General features: G+C 42.9%; 1 protein-coding gene across 2 annotated transcripts; it reads right to left on the bottom strand.

Annotated features, from left to right (window-relative positions):
* Positions 1-422: 422 nt before the first annotated feature.
* LOC26535238 (NADH dehydrogenase [ubiquinone] 1 beta subcomplex subunit 2, mitochondrial) lies at positions 423-1,388 on the bottom strand. Of its 2 annotated transcripts, none has more exons than XM_015189112.3 (3): positions 1,195-1,388; positions 731-854; positions 423-676 (listed from the first exon to the last, which is right to left on the bottom strand). In XM_015189112.3, the coding sequence occupies exons 1-3, from the start codon at positions 1,281-1,283 to the stop codon at positions 605-607; spliced, it is 285 nt and encodes a 94-aa protein (XP_015044598.1). In that variant the 5' UTR covers positions 1,284-1,388; the 3' UTR covers positions 423-604. The 2 variants fall into 2 exon arrangements, with proteins under 2 accessions (XP_015044598.1, XP_015044597.1); XM_015189111.3 differs by lacking the exon at positions 1,195-1,388 and adding an exon at positions 914-1,112.
* Positions 1,389-20,255: the final 18,867 nt, after the last annotated feature.

Raw genomic sequence — 20,255 nt, 5'->3', positions numbered from 1 at the left:
TCGCGCTGCAACGCCACAGCGTGAACATCCTTCCAAAGCGAAAATGTAATAGTTATGGAATGCACACAATACTTCCCTATGATAAAAAACCTGTGGGGATACTTGGCAAAGAAGGTATACGAGGGTGGTAAACAATATGCCACTAAAGAGGAATTGATCACTGGAATAAAACTCGCTTGGTCTAGATTTCTTGGGATTACCTACAAAAAATATATAATGCACTTCCCAGACGAATGTGTGAAGTTCTCAAATCGAAAAGAATCGAACAAACTTAAATTATCGTACGGGGTATACTAATGACCCTATTTTATGGATCTATAAAAAGCAAACTGCATCCCATATAAAATTTTAATTTATAGAATGTTTCAACTTATGAGTGAAAAAAATCCCAAAACTCCAGCTTAAAAAGTTTTCTCAATATGTATATCTCATCAAAGATGTTTGCTCAAGGGGCACTAACATACATATATTTTGTGAAAAAAATGAATTTGGGTATGTTAAACATAGTATTACGCAACAAATAATCCGAGCAGAATAATGTAACTACATGGCTAAATATCGCATTTTAATCAATATTTATAGGGTAAGCTTGAACATATAATGTTTAAAGGTCATCCTTTGGAATACCCAACTCTGTGTTTTTCCATTTCTTTGAGTTGGGATAATCGAATTCCCCCTGTAAATAATGTTTTAAATAGAAAGGTTTACTTATATGACTTCACACTCTTACCGTTATATGGTCAGGTTCATGCCATAAGTGCCAGATTACCCACCACCACATAGCTCCACCAACAGTTACAGAACCAATTTTAGTTGCCTTTGAGTGGGGAGGGGGGCCATTACGGTAAGATACACTGAAAAACTTATGTAAGTTGAAAATGGTATATAATTGAATAGGTTTCTCCAAACATACACATGACTTTTTCTTTGAATTATGTTACGAGCTAATATCGTACGGTGAAAATAACCGATTGATGAACCCAATTTAAGAGCAAAGCTCATTGTCCGCTCGGAATTCGTTTTCAAAAAGCAAAAACTAACTAGTTCCTTTTTTACTATACTTGATATTTATTGGCATGTAATTTATTTTTAGGTTCACAAATATGAATAGTGCGATATACCGATAAACGATATACCCTCTCCACATTTTTAGCATCAATGAATAATAACAGGTTCCCAATAGGACAAACATACACATGACTTTTTCTTTGAATTATGTTACGAGCTAATATCGTACGGTGAAAATAACCGATTGATGAACCCAATTTAAGAGCAAAGCTCATTGTCCGCTCGGAATTCGTTTTCAAAAAGCAAAAACTAACTAGTTCCTTTTTTACTATACTTGATATTTATTGGCATGTAATTTATTTTTAGGCTCACAAATATGAATAGTGCGATATACCGATAAACGATATACCCTCTCCACATTTTTAGCATCAATGAATAATAACAGGTTCCCAATAGGACAAGTTTGTTTTTGACATTTAAGGGTGTTTCAGAATTTGGTTTTCGACAATAACGACAACGACTTAGAATTTAACACCGTGGTTTTTATATTATGATTTTTAACATGTGCCTTTTTTTATGGGTAATATAATGGGAAATTTATAAAAGAAGGCAAACAGAGTATTACTTTTTCCAATAGTTTTTATTTTAAATCTACCGTATTTAAAGATTGTGTTGTCAACTTTTTGATCAAAACGGAACAAAACTTACGGCACTTTCATCACGTTGTAAAACAGGGTTTGAGATAAAAAATTCGAAAATTTAATGCCTTTATCGTAAGCCATATTACACTATTGAATGACAATATTTGTAAGCGTTATAGTGGTCGTGGCAAAATGTTCTTTGGCAAACCGATAAAAATTTACAAAACTACTACAAAAATAAAATAACATCAAAACGTTTTTCAAAAGTGTGGGCGTGGCACCTTTTGGCAGTTTGATCCTTCTGCCTGTTATATTCTTTTCAACGAATCTCGTATACCTTTTAACTATACAAGTATCGGGTATAAATAGTTATTGACAAAAACAAAATTGTCTCCTAAGTTTATCGTACGGTGAAAATAACCGATTGATGAACCCAATTTAGGAGCAAAGCTCATTGTCCGCTCGGTTAACATAATTTGTTACATAAAACAATTTTCATTTTCTTACATTTTTACATGTATAAGCGGTTTGTCGCTAAAGTCCTTCCATATAACTTTGTATGGGGACCAACCAAGCAATCGAGTTTCCGTCGCAATAACCGGACTGACGCTATAAGCGTTATAACTGGATTCTACTGTATATGCTATAATTTTCATGTAAACTAACAGAAAATTATTAAAAAAAATTTATTTTCGCGTTGGTTTAATCCGAGATATTTTTTCGAAATTTGTCAGGGTAATAGCAGTGGGAAATTCAAATTCGTGTACAACTTCGAGTTTAGCTGCAATCGCTCAACGGTCTCAAAAGGTTCGACAAAATTGCCCGTAACGCGAACGGCAAAACAAATCCACAATTTAATATTTATTGATTTTACCTTTATTAATTACCGTTATATTACAAGCACACACATCACTAAATCCGACGGTTTAACAGAAACTTCAAAACTTTTTCATCCTTTCTCTGTGTAAATCTGGCAATTAATTTCTTTACAAATATTTTGACTTATGCTATGGAGAATATTAAATTTTCCAGACTTTTGTGTGCATTTCTTAAACAGGCATGCTCCGGTAATCGTAAGATTTTTTCGATTTCGATTTGCTCTGGTTTTCGAAAAAGTTTTGCTATCAGAATGTTTCGATTCTCATCGCTTCTTGCTGAACATCGCTTCTAAAGAACACTTTTGGCCCTCTTTTCTATCTGCCTGATTTGTTCCACGAACGACGTACTTATCAACGTACTTGCTTTGGCGACGTACTTATCGACCCATTACCAAATCGTAAATTGTTGTTGCCGACAGCAACTTTTTGTTTGTCAAATCTGAGGTGGGGTCAGAAATATATTTTTTATAAAATAACTAAGTGGCACAATGATTTTGTGGGGATGTGGAATTAACATCAATAGACCACTGAGTTAAATATTTTGTTCCCTTAGTAAATAAGATCTGATTTGATATAAAAAAAGGCATTTGCTTTTCATTTCGGCCAGACAAAAGTGCCCCTTTTACAAATCGAAAAATTCTTACGATTTCGAAAACCGGAGCACCAATTTTACGATTTCAAATCGAAATCGTAAAAATCTAATTCGATTACCGGAGCATGCCTGAATGTTTTATTTTTCCGCAGGTTTTCCTCAAAAACTAGTTTGTTTTTCTATATTTTTTTCACAGAAATTTTTCAGATTTTTCTTAACTTTTTTGTAGTCAAAGACATTTCCACATTTCTCCAGAATTTCGGTAAATTTATTTTACTGATTTTTCCTCAAAATTTGGCTGCCGTTTTGGTTCTCAATTATTTAAAGTAAGGCGTCCCAGTGAGTTCGATAAATTCGTTCAAGCATTCATCTCCATATGGAGAAGGCTTATGTGCAGAATAAGAAAGTTTATGACCTTCGCAGCGGACGACGACAGAACTTTTTGATAAGCAAACTGGGAGATCATTTCAACGCCAAATTAGCACCCATAGGTGATAAGGCAAGAGTAAAAAAACGAATGGGGAATTCATTGTACTTATTGGAGGACCTAAACGGAAGAGAGCTTGGCACCTTTCACGCCAAGGACATTTTGGAATGCAGAGGCTAACCACCCTTTTTCCAGTTTTAAACTCGAGTCGATAGACTGCCAGTTTCAGTTTTACTTTGGCTGTTATAAATAATTACCATTTCCTAACGCGAGATCACCCGTAATGCAGCTCTGCTGCTGTTAGAAGCTTACCGCCCATATGGTCGGCGTATTTTCGGTCTCTTGTTATACTGATCTGAAAGAAGAAATGCTTAAAAAGTAGTGCTTGCAAAATTAAACAAGACCGCATTTTTATCAAAATCACGTGCAAATCGTGAACACGCCATACCTGGAGCTCCGATTCACGCAGAATCTTCTGATACCTATTTTCAACTGAATTGGGTATGTGGATTCTGTGCAGTTTTGGACATCAGCCCCTGAAGGGTTTATAAGAATTAATTGACGAACCGAGACGACATAAAAACAACAGGCGAAACTAGGAACCACCCTGGCCGCATTCCGCGTGCGGATCGCGTTACCGACTCCGCATTCCAGGTGCGGATCATCATTACAGACTCCGCATTCCACGTGCGGATCATCATTACGGACTCCGCATTCCACGTGCGGATCATCATTACACGTGGATACCACGTGTAAATCTTTTCCCTTCCATTTTAAAAATACACCTTGTTGGACTTCAAGTCTGTAGAGAGCATTTGTTCATAATCTCAAAATTAATGTATAAAACGACATCAAATCCGACGTCGGCAAGCCGCAATTAATAAACAGTTATGTATGTGTTTCCTCCAGAAACTCGCGTCCGACAAAGATAAACGTAAATTCGAATGTTGGCATGAAAAAAATGAATATGGATAGAGATAAGTGTCTTTATTGAAATAATTTCGTAAAACGTATGTAACAGGCAAATGAAAGCGTTTCCGACCATATAAAGTATATATATATTCTTGATCAGGAGTCGATCTGAGTCGATCTGGCCATACCCGTCTGTCCGTCCGTCTGTCTGTTCGTATGAGGACGTCAAGATCTCCTGTAAATATCTCTCGATTTACCAAAAAACTTTTTGCCACGCCCACTCTAACGCCCACAAATTCTCACTTCCACTAGCTAAGTAACGGGTATCAGATGGTCGGGGAACTCGACTATAGTGGTCCCTCTTGTGTTACGTCGGTGTTTTCGTGCCTATGTCCTGGGAAATGACTCAGGCCGAGGCTTTAGACATCAAGATGCCGGCGTAAGCTCGTTGATTTTGGGTCGTGGTATCTTTGTAAGCCCCTCACCTGACCAACATAACGAGAATAAATATTAGTAGTGCCTGAAAATGTTCGTACCGTTCGTCAGTCAGCAGTCTTCACTGCCTCGTAAAACGATCGGGAAATGTGTCGGCCATATTCCCTCCCCTTCATGCATCCGCATGCCTGATGTATCGTCGCGGGCCGCGCAATGCGATCTCCTTTTGTCAAGGTTGTCCGTCAAACGTTATGTCATCGTTTTTGACCAACTCCACTTCTCGCGTCAGCACCCCTTCTGGAAATGTTTACCTACTCATTTTTTTGTAGTTACAATAGCATAATCTTATTGGGTAATAAGTTGTTGGCTAGTGCCATGTAATACAAAGAATAGAATTTAAAAGCTAGCATACAAAAATTATGATAAGTTGGCTATAACTGTTTTTGGCGAGGAGTATCGAATTCATCACCAAGCAAAGGTGCGCACGTCAACAAAAATTGTTGGCTATTCACGACTACAAACGTCGCTCTGAGGGCTCTGGATTTTGCATAACAAAAACAGGGCGGATACTCGTCGCTAAAAAGTAATTTTTATTTATTTAAAGCTATATTGAATACAAAATATTTAACTTCTATTAATGAAATAAATTGCATGGAAGAGGCTAACAACAAGACATTTTTCTTTAAGCCTGACACAAATATACTTATATTTACTAATGGTGTAGACAGGGTTCCGTCAAACTAACCCCACTTTAATCCGGAGCGATGAGATCTCGACGCGTTGGATCCTGGATGGAGTTATACATACATATACCTTCGCATCTGGCCAATCACCAGATTGGTCGAAAAACTTACAACGATTACTGAAACTAATACGAGAAGTTTTAACATAAGTTTAAGTTCCAGAGAGAAATAAAAAGAAATTAAAAAAAAAATACCTTTGTGCACCAATTAATTGTAACCGAACAATAATAAGATATACACAAACACAAACATAAATATGAATGTGTTCGGTTTCTTTTCTTTTCTAGCACGCTTTGGCTGCTATTCGGCTCTCAGGTTACTTGGAGCGAGCACTTGCTGTTGTTTGTTTTTGCTGATGTTCACATTAACGGCCAAGCACCGGTTCACTTGTTCTTTTTATTGTTTTGCCGTTAATATTTTTTATTAAGCACTTCGTGGGACACCGGATGCAATCCTCTCCAGGGCATGGTGATGGTCCCTCCTCCGCTGTACGGATCTCTTGTACATTTTTACAGAGCCAGGAAGATCAGTATATCAGCGATGAATTCCAGGGTATGTTGTACTCCTTCTATTTCCTGTTTGTGGTCGCTGCTCGCGCTCTCCTTCTCTCCTCGCGCTCTCCTTCCCTCCTCTCGCTCTCCCTCCTTCCCGCAAGGTATTCACCACTCCGCGGTCCCGCGGTATTCCCAATGTTAGTTTTAAGTTAGTCTTAATTTGAAATTGAAGTCGATCCCGTGACTTTTCATTTCTGGAGGAACTGATCAGCAGCAGCCGCAACAGCAACAACAACGACGTCAGAAGCCAAATTATCTTGGACAACAACTCCGCCCACTCCTTTCCATGGTCCTTCGAGCCCGCGACATCCTCATCCTACCAGCGCTCCTTGCGGAAAAAAATCAAGATAAGTACGGCTTTATATCCTATTCCGTCTGTGGTCGCCATCGAATCCGAACTGAGAACAATTTTTATCTCTTGGCTCAAAATAAAACACAAATCTCGACATACAGAATAAAATAAAACCTGACTTGTTTCTTCCGTTATTACATTACATATATATGTTTAAAGTCCAAATAATACATACATACATACACACAGTCGAGACTTACATAGGCTTGCCAAGTGCAAGTTCTTTCGTCTCCTCTTTGTTCTTTATTGCCCTGACAAAAACCGGCGCATAGCGACGAGAGAATACCCTAGAATCGAAACATAAAATAAAATAAATAAGTCCGACGACAAAATTTAAAAAAACTGACCCGATTATTTAATAATTATTTAAGCCAAATAATAATTTTTTACAAGCTATTTCTGGCTCCTATTTTTGGGTTCTAAATTAAAATAATTATTTATCATTTCCACCCAAATTTATCAGCCTCCCAACTTGGCTTTTTGGCGTGTTTGTTGGTTTTTTTTGGTGTTTATGTTTCGCATCCGTTTGTCGCGATTTTTCGTTGTGGTCCTAAATCCGGTAGCTATTTTTATAAATTATTAGCTATCATCCGAACTCTATTCGTTAGCTATTTTTTAGCTATTTTTTTTCTATAAATTCAAATTTTAAGATTATTTCTATATATTAGCTAATTTTTTTTTCGGGATCTCAAGTCGGTAGCGATTTTTTATTAATTATTGGCTATTACCCAGACTCCATCTGGTAGCTATTTTTTTTCCATAAATTCAAATTTATAGCTATTTTCTATATATAAGCTATTTTTTTCGGGATCTCAAGTCGGTAGCGATTTTTTATAAATTATTGGCTATTATCCAGACTGCATCTGGTAGCTATTATTTAGCTATTTTTTCCATAAATTCCAATTTATAGCTATTTTCTATATAAGCTATTTTTTTTTCGGGATTTCCAATCGGTAGCGATTTTTTATAAATCATTGGCTATTATCCAGACCCCAGCTGGTAGCTTTTTTAGCTATTTTTCTAGAAATTGCAATTCATAGTTTTTTTATAAATTTGAGCTATTGTTTTTAGATCCCAATTGCAACTTTCTCCCCGAATTCCGACGGGATTCTTTGTCCATCCAGATTTGGGTGCTCTCTGTGTCTGGTTCTTTTTCGATTCCACATTTTTTGCGGCGGGCAGGCCTTCTTGACTTCCTTCTCCTAGGGCATAGCTGAGCATGCCCCTAGAGGGAGACAAGAAAAAGACACCCGCACCTGGAAAAGAACAAAAGTTCAACCCGCAATCTCCGCTATCCACTCGCGGTAAGCCAGCACCCAAGTCCGTTAGTCCCAGGGTCAAAACCGCGACTCCCACTCCGAAAGCAAAGGTTTTGCCATCGACCAGTTCGAAGAGAACTCCTAGGATTGTCATTTCCCGACCAGTGACGCGAGCGTCTAGTGAGTCTTCTCTATCGAGAAAATCCGAGAGTCCCTCCGCTGTCGGGACTGATTTCCTCCGCGTCACACGCTCTACCACAAAGAAAATGGCATCCTCTGAGCAGCCAACGCCCGCAACCGCAGCGTTGCATAAATTCATCGCCGTCAGCGATCGCTAAGATCAACACTCCTGATCAAGCCTGTCCGTCCCTACACACGTTACAAGTACGTCTGCAACAGGTGCGAGCCTTATGGGACAAAGTGGAAAGAGAGTACGAAACATGCTCTGACCTAATGGCCCAAGAAGGATTCCTCGACACAGTGTCTATTCTCCAGGCCAAATATGACTACTGCTACTCAGTATACGAGTCATTTGCAGCACAAATTGGTGAAACAATCGACAGAGCAACGCCTCAAGTCGCGCAAGCACCCTCTCAGCCGCTAATTTCGTCCGGCTGCCGCTTACCTCCGTGCGACACGGAAGTCTTCGATGGCGACTACCTCCGATGGCCCACTTTCCGGGACCTATTCACGGCAATTTACGTAAACAACCCCAGGCTGGCTCCGGTCGAGAAGCTCTTCCATCTCCACACTTTTGAACTCTGTTGTTTTTTACTGGTTTCCTTATAAGAATTACAGATTAACATTTTTTAAAAGTGTAGGTGTAAAGTTTGTGAGCGCCGTTTATCTACTCGTGTTGTCACACCTACTATAACGCCCACACACAGCCAAAAACTGTCACGCCCACATTTTTGAAACATGTTTTGTCTTTTTTTTCGTTTTATTGTTTGTCTTGACAATTTTTATCGCTATTTGAAAAACACTTTAGCCACACCGCTTCACGCATACACCTTTAAACAATTTTAAAATTTTTTTTGCATTTACATTTTTATACCCGTTACTCGTATAGTAAAAGGGTATACTAGATTCGTTGAGAAGTATGTAACAGGCACAAGAAAGCGTTTTCGACCATAGAAAGTATATATATTCTTAATAAGAATCGGTCGAGAAGCTCTTCCATCTCCTAACGAAAACAAGTAGCGAAGCAAAAGCCATCGTGGCGAAATCTCCTCTCACGAATGATGGTTTTGCTTCAGCGTGGGAGGCGCTTCGAGATCGGTTCCAAAACAAGCGACTTTTAGTCAACAGCCAGCTCAAGCTCCTTTTTAACTTGAGTTCAATTTCGCAAGAATCTGGTCATGCTCTAAAAGAGCTACAATCCACGATTCAGGGGTGTTTAACAGCACTAGCGCATTCCCAGGTATCCACAGAAAACTGGGATTGTCTCTTGGTTTTCCTTTGCGCGAGCAAACTGCCCAAGCAGACCCTGTCCTTATGGGAACAGTCGCTAACTGCCAAATCCGAGATCCCAGCTTGGGAAGAAATGAATGCCTTCCTCAGCGAAAGGTATCGGATATTGGAAGCCATCGAAGATATGAAACCGACTCAGGCAGTTCCAAAAAGGCTTCAATCCTTCGAGACAAAGGTCAGCACCAAACAGAAAGGGAGTGACTTATGTTCTAAGGAGAACCATCCGGTCAGATTGTGCCCGCGTTTTCTTCAAATGTCTGTTGACTCGCGCTCCGGATATATAAAAAAGAAGCAGCTATGTCTGAATTGTTTTGCCAGAGGTCACCAGCTACGTGACTGCACAAGTACACACAGCTGCTTTACATGTAAGGGCAGGCACCATACGCTGCTGCATCGCAGCCCTCCAAATTCCGAAAATGCGAGTTCCTCAACCTCGCCCCCTACACAGCAACCTCCGAGACCCTCCAGCAGAAATGCATCGGCAAGCACCTCAGCGGTGCAAACTTTTTTCGCGTCCGGCACTTCAGCCGTCCTACTGAGCACAGCGATCATTGACGTGTGCCATTTGGGGACGAACTACCGAGCCCGAGCCTTAATCGACTTGGGATCCGAGGCGACGTTCATTTCAGAACGCCTGTTCAACCTCATCAAGTTGCCATTCCGCAACACCCAGACCCAAGTCTCCGGGTTAAATCATTCGGTCTCCGCGAAATCCTCGAAGCTGTGTCACTTCGGGATTCGCTCTCCTACTAAGCCAGGTCTACAGTTAGACACTGAAGCGTACGTCCTTCCGGAGCTCTCAGGCAAACTGCCCTCCTATCCGATCCCTCGGAATTCTTTGAAGAACCTGCCCGCACTCCGCTGGGCAGATCCTACCTTTTTTGAGAGCTCTCAAATTGATGTACTGATCGGGGCCGACATTCTACCATCCATAATGATGGATGGCACCCAACAAAATATTTGCGGCTCGCTCCTGGGCCAAGAAACTATTTTCGGGTGGGTGCTAACGGGGCCGATTTCCAAGGGTAAGCCGAAACGGGTCGCATCCTTCACGACCCAGGTGCACCAAATAGGCGACCCTGATTCGCTCGACACGCTTCTCAGCAAGTTCTGGGAGGTGGAGGATCTACCAGTAAAGATGGTAAAAGAGTCGGACTCCTATTGTGAAAGGAACTTCCTCCAAACAACAACAAAAGACGCAAGCGGGAGGTACGTGGTGACGCTCCCGTTCCGGGACCCCGAGAATACCGGATCCGATTTAGGATATTCAAGATCCATTGCGTTAGCTCAGTTTCTTAGAAACGAAAATCGTTTAAAAAAAGACTTTCCCTTAAAAGAGCAATATGACAGCGTGATCCAGGAGTACCTGGATCTGGTTCATATGAAAGATGTTCCGCCGACTCACAATTCTCCCTCGTATCATCTTCCTCATCACGCGGTAGTTAAGCCCGAAAGCACCACTACAAAGCTTCGCGTTGTATTCAACGCTTCAAGTCCGTCGGCAAATGGGACCATCTTAAATGATATCCTTCATGCTGGTCCAGTCTTATAATCCGATCTAACGATCCAGGTCCTGAAATGGCGTTATTTTCAATACGTCTTCAGTGCAGACATTACGAAAATGTATCGTCAGATCTGGGTCGATTCAAAACATACCCCGTTTCAAAGAATTCTGTTCCGAAACAAGGAAGGAGATATCCGAGACTTTGAACTAAAAACAGTTACCTTCGGGGTCAACTGCGCCCCCTTCCTCGCCATTCGAGTCTTGCAAACAGCTGGCAGAGGATATCCAAGCGCCATTTCCAAATGCCAGCCGCATCATCCAGCAGCACATGTACGTCGACGACGTTCTGGCAGGGGCGAATTCCGTAAACGAAGCCCAAAGTTCGATTCGAGAGTTGCAAGCAGCCCTAAGTGCCTCCGGGTTTCCGCTAAGAAAGTGGACCTCGAACAACAAAAGCGTCCTTAAAGACGTCCCGGCCGAACACCTCCTTCATAGCGAGTTCCTCGACATCGATGCCGAAAGCACGGCCAAGACGCTCGGTATTCGGTGGAGGGCAAAGTCCGACGAATTCTATTTCGTTCCCCCCGAAATAGTTGTGGAACCCTCCTATACAAAGCGAGAAGTTTTGTCCCAAATCTCTAGGTTGTTCGATCCTGCCGGGTGGCTCGCGCCGTTCATAATCCGTTCAAAAATGTTCATGCAGGAGATTTGGATGCAGAACTTAGGCTGGGACGATAAGCTTCCCACTGAAATGAGCCAGCGGTGGCAATCGTTTTTAGACAAGTATTCCGACCTCAACCAGATCCGCGTTCCGAGATGGATCTGGTACCAGCCTGAGGTAATCATAGAGCACCACTGTTTATGTGACGCGTCTCAGAGAGCCTATGGAGCTATATACATCCGCGTCGAGATGGGGCAAAAGATCCTGACTCGCCTGCTTACAGCCAAAACACAAGTGGCCCCGGTAAAAACCGTCTCCCTTCCTCGGCTAGAGCTCTGTGGTGTCATGCTGTTAACCGAAATGGTGACAGCAATCCTTCCGCACATGCCCTCCGCCAATTCAGATATCCGCTGCTGGACAGATTCCACAATCGTCTTAGCCTGGCTACGAAAGCCTGCGTGCAACTGGACCACATTTGTGGCCAACAGAGTTGCCAAGATCACGCAGGCGACGCCAGTCGACTGTTGGGCACACGTTCGCTCAGAACAAAACTCCGCCGATCTAGCCAGTCGAGGCGTATCCCTACATGAATTGGCAGAAAACCATCTCTGGTGGCACGGACCAGAGTGGCTGCAAGGGCCACGAGAGCTATGGCCAGCACAAAGCGACACTCTTCCAGTGACAGAGCTAGAGCAGCGCGCGGTCAAAGTGCATTTTGTCAAGGCCCCGTCCATCGACTTTCTCGAACGTTTCTCCAAATTGGACAAGGCCCTGCGAGTTCTGGTCTGTGTTCAACGCTTCCTTAAACGCTGCCGCAAAGGTTCGTTCTTGACCAATTCACGGCCTACAAGTGAAGAGATCCGGGAGGCAAAACGAACTCTGACCTCCATTGCGCAGCGCAGAGCGTATGGCCAAGAGCTTCAGGATCTGACCGAGAAAAGGCCTCTTCCAGCGTCAAGTCCTTTGGTGAATTTGTTCCCGTTCATTAACCAACACGGCCTTTTAAGGGCGTGCGGCAGTCTCACTGCCTCCAAAACCCTGCAATATGATGAACGTCATCCGAATATTCTCCCCTATGACTGTAGACTTTCACCAGATTACTCTTCATGGCGGTAGTCAATTGATCGTTCGCCTGATCCGATCGAAGTATTGGATTCCTAAAATCAAGAATCTGGTGAAGGCTGTGGTCAATCCGTGTAAGATTTGCACGATTTACAAGAAGAGACTCCAAACACAGCTAATGGGTGATTTCCCGACAAATAGAGTCTCCTTCTCGAGGGCGTTCACCTACACGGGTGTCGACTATGCCGGCCCTTTCGAAATAAAAAATTATACAGGGAGAGCGTGTCTCATAACGAAGGGATATGTTTGTGTGTTTGTGTGCTTTTCCACGAAGGCTATCCATTTGGAACCCACTTCCGATCTAACAACCGAGAAATTTCTAGCGGCCTTTGCTCGTTTCGTAGCAAGGCGCGGTTGTCCTCAGCGGGTCCATTCGGATAATGGTAAGACCTTTGTGGGGGCGGCAACTTTGATTTCCAGGGACTTTCTCCAAGCTACCAAAGAGTCCGTGACTGATGCATATAGCCATCAGGGACTCGTATGGCGGTTCATCCCACCAGGGGCTCCACATATGGGGGGTTTGTGGGAAGCAGGGGTGAAAAGCTTCAAAACCCTGTTCCTTAAATCGACGTCAGCCCGCAAATACACATTTGAGGAGCTGGCGACGCTTCTCGCTAAGATTGAGGCTTGCCTCAACTCTAGACCCCTCTCCCCTATGTCCGAAGATCCCTCAGATTTGCTGGCCCTCACACCAGGCCATTTCCTTATTGGAGGGCCGTTCCTTTCCACGGCGGAACCCGAGATAAAGGGCGAAGCCAAGTCGATAATAAATCGATGGCAACACCTCAAGGCACAACATCAGCAGTTTAGTGCACGGTGGAAAGAGGAGTATCTTAAAGAACTCCATAAACGACACAAATGGCAATTTCCGACCAGGAACCTCCAAGCCGACGATATGGTGGTTGTCAAGGAGGACAATCTACCACCGAACGAATGGCGGCTCGGCAGAATCGTTTCTGCCTTTCCAGGAGCCGACGACCGCATTCGAGTCGTTGAGATCCGTACGTCTCGCGGCACCATAAAACGCCCTGTCCACAAGGTTATTCTTCTACCGATGGAGGACAAAGAGTCCTCCGTTCCTAGGGATTAGGGCACTTCCCCCATTCCGGGGCCCAAATAGTAGTCGGCTCATACTAAGCCGGAAGGGCGCAAACAGTTGAGCGGCAGTGTAAGCGACCAATGCTTGTACTCAAAGCTCCTCCACGGTTCGCAAGCACCGCTGCTCGCGCTCTCCTTCTCTCCTCGCGCTCTCCTTCTCTCCTCTCGCTCTCCCTCCTTCCCGCAAGGTATTCACCACTCCGCGGTCCCGCGGTATTCCCAATGTTAGTTTTACGTTAGTCTTAATTTACAAGTGTTGTAATAAAGTGCGAAATTGAAGTCGATCCCGTGACTTTTCATTTCTGGAGGAACTGATCAGCAGCAGCCGCAACAGCAACAACAACGACGTCAGAAGCCAAATTATCTTGGACAACAACTCCGCCCACTCTAGTTCACCGCCCATCCTGAGAGTTTCGTCGAACTATGGTCTTCCTTCAAAGTGTGTTCCTTGTTATTTCTGTTATTTCTTTTAAAGGATGCTAGTGTCCTTGCTTCTTGACGTTTTTCTTCGAGACGAGTTATCCCTTAGTCTTCCCCTCGATGGACAGAAGAATAATTGCCCGGATGACTACCTCTGGGTATTGACTACGGATGTTTTCCCGGGTACCGACGGACTACCGGTGTTTACCCGGGTACTGACTGCGGGTGTTTACCCGGGTACTGACTGCCGGTGTTTCCCCGGGTACTGACTGACTTTTCATCGGTGAGCCGTGGTCTTTCTATACCGGCATAGAGCTTTTTTCTGATCTATTGGTCTTCAATGCCATGAGTCCCCATCTAGGAATCAATACCCTTAAAATAGGGGAAAGTGAGAAATATGATTCCTAGGTGGGGACTCATGGCGTTGAAGACCAATAGATCAGAAAGTGTTGATTTTCTTTACTTTCTGCAATCTTTTGCAGCCGCTGACCGGGTCATCGGAGACTCGTTTATTGTCGACTTGCTTTTTCTTTGTCGCAATCCAACTGAGTCAACGGGGTGATGGTTCCCCTTCCACTGCTTTTAGATTCTGGTTTTGAATCTTCAAAGTCTTATGATCTCACGAAAAGGGTGTACGCAACAATTAGTTTGAACAATTAATATTAAAAAAATGAATACTCCACCCGTATTCTTAAGTTACTAGGATATATTCAATTGAACACGAAAAGCAGAAGAGGAGTAAGCTACAACTCTTGCGGCAAGTCCAGTTACAGTCAGTAGTATATGCTTTAGCAGGTGCGCTGGTTGAGCCCACCGACGAAAGTAAAGAAAACATCTACAAAATCCTTATCGATTATCTACCATATAAACACTTCTTCCCGAAGCAGAACTCAAAGTTTGAGAGACATCTTTTTTCAGGCCTGACGCGTAGGTTGGTGACATTTGCCTTAAAGATAAAATCATAGATGTGTGGGCACCTCTATACCTCAAGAATAGATTCCTGGGAAAGGAAAAATTCACTAGAAGAAGTGATCGAAGCGTGTCTGGTTGACGAACAGATCAATAAAGAATCAAAAGCAATGACATCAAGACCAGCAGCAGAATCCATCTGTAAAATGGCAAATCGCGGTTTTAAGCGGAGTGGGGCATGCCTAAGGTGCGGAATGTTTGGTCATTCATCTAATGACCCATCATGTCCGGCAAGAAATGTCATCTGCAATAAATGCTTGAAGCCTGGACACTTCACCAGGAAATCCCAAACTAACCTGAACCTAAAAAGGCCTAGTACGTATATACGCCGTGTGAAGAAGGAGGCCACCAACTCAAAAATAGGAAAGAACGATTAATACGGCTTTAAGGTTTCAAGAGAAGATGAAGAGGAGTTCATACAATTCCGAGTGGGGGGTCGTGAAATTCGCCTAATCATCGACTCGGGCTACAACTTTAACCTAATTAGCCACGAGGACTGGTCTCAGCTGGTAAAGGGGAAAGCCACAGTCATTAACGTAAGAACCCACTCGGAAAAGCAATTCCGAGCATATGCCTCTAATAAATTACTTCGACTGCATTCTTGAGCATCTGCATTTTTGAGGCCCAAATTTTCGTTCCGAGAGAGGTACCGAACAGATTGTTTTTTTTTACGTTATTAAATATGGAAAACACACGGCCATCGAGTTAAAAGTCCTACGACTGGGAAGAAACATTAACCGGATGGAAGAAATGGAGCCCTTCCTAAAATGGAAAAACATCGAAGTAAAACTTTCCATCGATTATGACATACATCAAGTTTAGCAACCAGTGAGACGAATTCCGGCAGCTCTCGAAGACAAGGTCATAAAAAATCTCAGAGAAGCCCTATGTAGAGACATAATTAAACCTATGACAGACCCAAGAGCTCGGATATCTCCCATCGTCCTTGCGTTTAAGGAATACGGGGACATATGCGTCGACATGCGACTAGCAAACAAAGCAATCCTACGGGAAAACTATACATTGGCAACCTTCGACTGTAACAGGCTGTAACAGAGTAACTGTAACAGATTAAAGGTGGCTGCTGCGACCCTTCAGCTTGCCTGAATTTCCACCTCGTTAATTTGCCGCTGGCCTCCTTCATCTTGTGCAACCGGCAAAGCGGTTGTTGATTTGCTATATCAACCTTTTTAATGCCTCAGTATATTCCGGGTTTTTATATCTTTTCTTGCTTCCTTTTTTTTTGTTAAAGGTTTTGTGATCTGTGTAAAATGGAAACCTGCATAATTTTCCTGTTTTAATTTTGTTTTTCCATTGCTTTCACTTCTATGTCAATGTCTGTTTTCCACTTCGGGTGACACAAATTCTCATTTATTACACTGAATTCTGTTCCAGTGTCAATAATAAATAATAATGGCCTCTTTTTTCCTTGAACTTCTATATATGGGGTTCTTCTTGATCCTCTATCTGAAAATTTACACTTAATTGATTAATATCCATTGGCTCGAAACTACTCCTGCTTTGCTCAAATAGGCGAAATCTATTTGTTGAAACTCGAGCAGAATTAGAAGTTCATCTATTCATCCATTGATGTTGATATTATTTTATTTATTATTATTTACGCTAGACGTACCTTCAGTTCTTTGATTTTCTTGTTGTACGACATTGTTTTGTTGATCCCTATTTGCTTCATCAAAACAACTTTGTGTAACGACTGGTTCGTTTACATTTCTATTATCATTACTGAAATTGGTTCTGAAGTAGGGTTTGTTGTACCTATTATTTCTTCGAATTAGTCCGTATAATAACTTTGACGCCGAGCATCTTCAATGATTTTATAGGCATCCTCTACGGATTGTGGGTTTCTCGCGAATATTAACTGGCCAGGAACGCACCGGGACATACGGAATACGTGTCGAACTACGAAAGCTGTATAAAGTACACGCCTAACAAAGAAGGGGGAAGACGATACGAGGTATCGAAAACGAAAAAGCACAAAGTCAGTCATACACACAAACAGGCCTGTTGCTAGCACCGTTAACGGCTACCACACATAGTTGCAAACTTTATGGGAGGCAGGTTCCGTGACCGGTACAGGCCCCGCGGAATAACGGCACAAAGAGTGAAAAGGACGACGGGGGTGAGACGGTCACCCCGGAGGTGTCATCTGACGAGGACGAGGACGTTAATGTGGCGAGGTCCAGAATGGTCTACCACAGCGTGCGAGCGACGCTGGGGCACGGGCGGATACGCCTTGCCGTTGACGTTGCAACCAACACCACCGCCTCAGACGCAGCCACCGATACGACCGCCAACACCGCCGCCGACGCAGCAACCAACACCTCCGCCACCGCGCACGCCAACACAACCAACACCCCGATCGCCGCCGCCACAGGCTGGATAGTGGCCCCGGTGCGAGAGGCAGCCATCTTAGGAGGTCGACCAGGCACACGTCGCGCAGACTTTGTGCACGATCCGGATGGTGTCACTAACAGACGGTCACGTGAACGTGGTCAACGGAAGCGGAGGACACGCTAGAGGCCCGCGTGTGGGAGAAGGTGGCTGCGTTCGGCTGGAAGGCGGTCTACCGGGAATCGCGCCATCCGCGTTTCGCGTCCGGACCGTCGAGAACAGCCTGGAGGGGGGAACCCGGAGGAGGGTCCGTGGGTGTGCCCGCACTACGGGAGACGCCGCCACGGTCGAGATTGGCGCGGCAAATCTCGTGCCCCGAGGCACAGCAACCACCGCGTCGCTTAACGAGCAGCAGTAGAGGGAGCTGCCAAAGGTGGAGTAGCCGCGCATAGTAGCCGAGGAGGCCGAGAAGCAGGCGACGCGAGGACGGAAGGACCGCTGGGTCAAGCCCTTCGTCCACGACGGCCTGCGGTACCGCCTCAAGGTGCAGAAAGGCAGGGAGGTGAAGGTTGGCGCAAGTTGGCCTTGGCGCGCTCGGGTCCTGGGCCAGCCACCCCGGAGCATGCAGGGGCGTCCATTAAAAGGTGGTGCTGAAAGCCAAAAGAGGGGATAAAATTATTAAACTTACGCCAAAAACTGCAAAACTTAGATACAACCCCTGAAACCACATGTGTGAAAAATCGTGATGGGGGCGCTCCGATAGCTGCGGTCGATCGATTGTGAGATCAATAGGGAACTAAAATACTGGATAAACAATGATTTTCAACACGCGGTCACACTATTGGCAGCAATCGGCACAACATGGCAACACCGGCAATACCGATCTGAAAAGGGAGTGACAATATTGGCCGCCAATATCGATAACTCGATCGGGGTGAGTATCGGTGGAGTTGTCAGACACAAAAGGCGATGAGCTTCAAAGGAAGGCGGAAAGTTTAACTACAGTGCTGGTGACGAGGGGCAGACGACAGCAGATGAAGGAAGCTGGAGAAGGGCGCAAGGAGATACCGAGTCGAGACGCTAAACGACAGGGTCTACTAGGCTAAGATCAAGGAGGCGCAGGTTGACGAGAGGAGTCAGGAGCGGTGTATATGGTGGAACAAGCTGTCACGACGAGACGCTTAACGACAGGGTCTACTAGGCTGAGACGTCAAGGCTGAGATTAGGAAGGTACGGGACAACAGAAGGAGGCTGCAAAAGGACAGCCGGAAGCACAATCTTTTAAAAAATTCCGAAGGAGATAGGAGATAGGATAGGAGTCTTAAAACTCCCACAAATTCGGGTGCAGGGGACCAAAGACAACCAAGACGGCTGGAATGCGAGAGGTGTCAAGGGTGACCAGGTCAAACGGGAAATAATGGACTTCGGAGTTGAAGTTGCCACAGAGTCTAGACTTTGAAATATGATGCTGTTCGTAAATAACAGCTTAGCTTAATCGAAGGGCTCTCGATCTTTGATAACATTTTGTACATAGACATTTATGTGTGTGTGTGAGTTGTTACAATACTGTGTGTGGTTTTGTACACTAATGTGCCTGTGTCCGTTGTTTCAATAGTGTGTGTGGTTGGGGAGTTGTGGGTGTAGAATGAAACTGTTACTTCCCCATCTTTAAGAAAAAAGTCTGTCCTCAGGCGTTTAGATTAGGGTACAATACAGGGGTTATGTGGGGTACAATATTGTCTGTTTCAGGACTTATAATATTTTCGTTTCTTAGGGTTTGATTTTTGAATTTTACAATTAACTTTTGGGGTATAGTTTTATATTTCTATAGATAAAGTACAATAATGCAATTATAACAATTAATGTTGTTAATTAATGTGGTAAGTGTTATTATTTGAAAGACATTATTCGTCTGATTGTGTTGTTCGATTATTTCTTTTGTCTAAAGGTATTCGAGTGGTTCAAGTTTTGTTACATTGTTGTTTATATATGTAGATAGATAGATACTAAAACTGTGTTGGTAATTAATATTTCTTTTAATTGAACATTTAAATGTTTTTATTATGTTATTGCCTTCTATTATAGTTTCTCTATTGATACAATTTTGGTTTACGATAGTCTTGGGAAGGTTCCAAGTTGGCTCTACATATTTTATTTCAAAATCATAGTGTGTTTTACTGTATCTATATTGTGTTGATACTAAAACTGTGTTGGTAATTAATATTTCTTCTATTTAAACAATTAAATGTTTTTATCATGTTCTTGCCTTTTTTTATAGTTTCTCTATTGATACAATTTTGGTTTAGGATAGTCTTGGGAAGGTTCCAAGTTGTTATTATATAAGGCTCTACATATTTTATTTCAAAATCATAGTGTGTTTTACTGTATCTACATTGTATGGGTACAGTTTAGTATACCAGTTAGTATGGTTTAGTATACCAGTTATTCATTTATTTACCACCAAGCTTTGAGAACTTGCCGAGTAAGTTTGATTATTGTGTGAAATATTTGTCATGTATTGTTTCGGTTAGTATGTTACTATTTTTGTCTGGGTATGGTATTATTACAAGAACTGGTGTTTTGAGTATGTCTCTTGGAATGTGGGATATTATCAGAACTTCGTTGGTATCAGATTTAAGCCAAGCAGAATTTTTGATATTAGGAAGTTATTCAGAATTGACGTGGATTAATGAATCGTGTTTAAAAAGTTTTGGGTTAAAGATAACTAAGAGTGTCAGTTGTAAACCAAGCTCTTTGTCTTTAAAGTAATTTTTCTTTATCTTCTTGATCTAGAGTACCGAATAAGTATTTGTAAATTGTTCCCATAAGGCTAAACAGACCGCGTTTACTTCGTTTTA

This window comes from Drosophila yakuba, unplaced genomic scaffold (genome assembly GCF_016746365.2).
Source record: "Drosophila yakuba strain Tai18E2 unplaced genomic scaffold, Prin_Dyak_Tai18E2_2.1 Segkk4_quiver_pilon_scaf, whole genome shotgun sequence".
NCBI classification, from domain to species: Eukaryota; Metazoa; Arthropoda; class Insecta; order Diptera; family Drosophilidae; genus Drosophila; species Drosophila yakuba.
The sequence above is the reverse complement of the archived record's forward strand: the minus strand, read 5'-3'. Positions and strand labels throughout refer to the sequence as shown.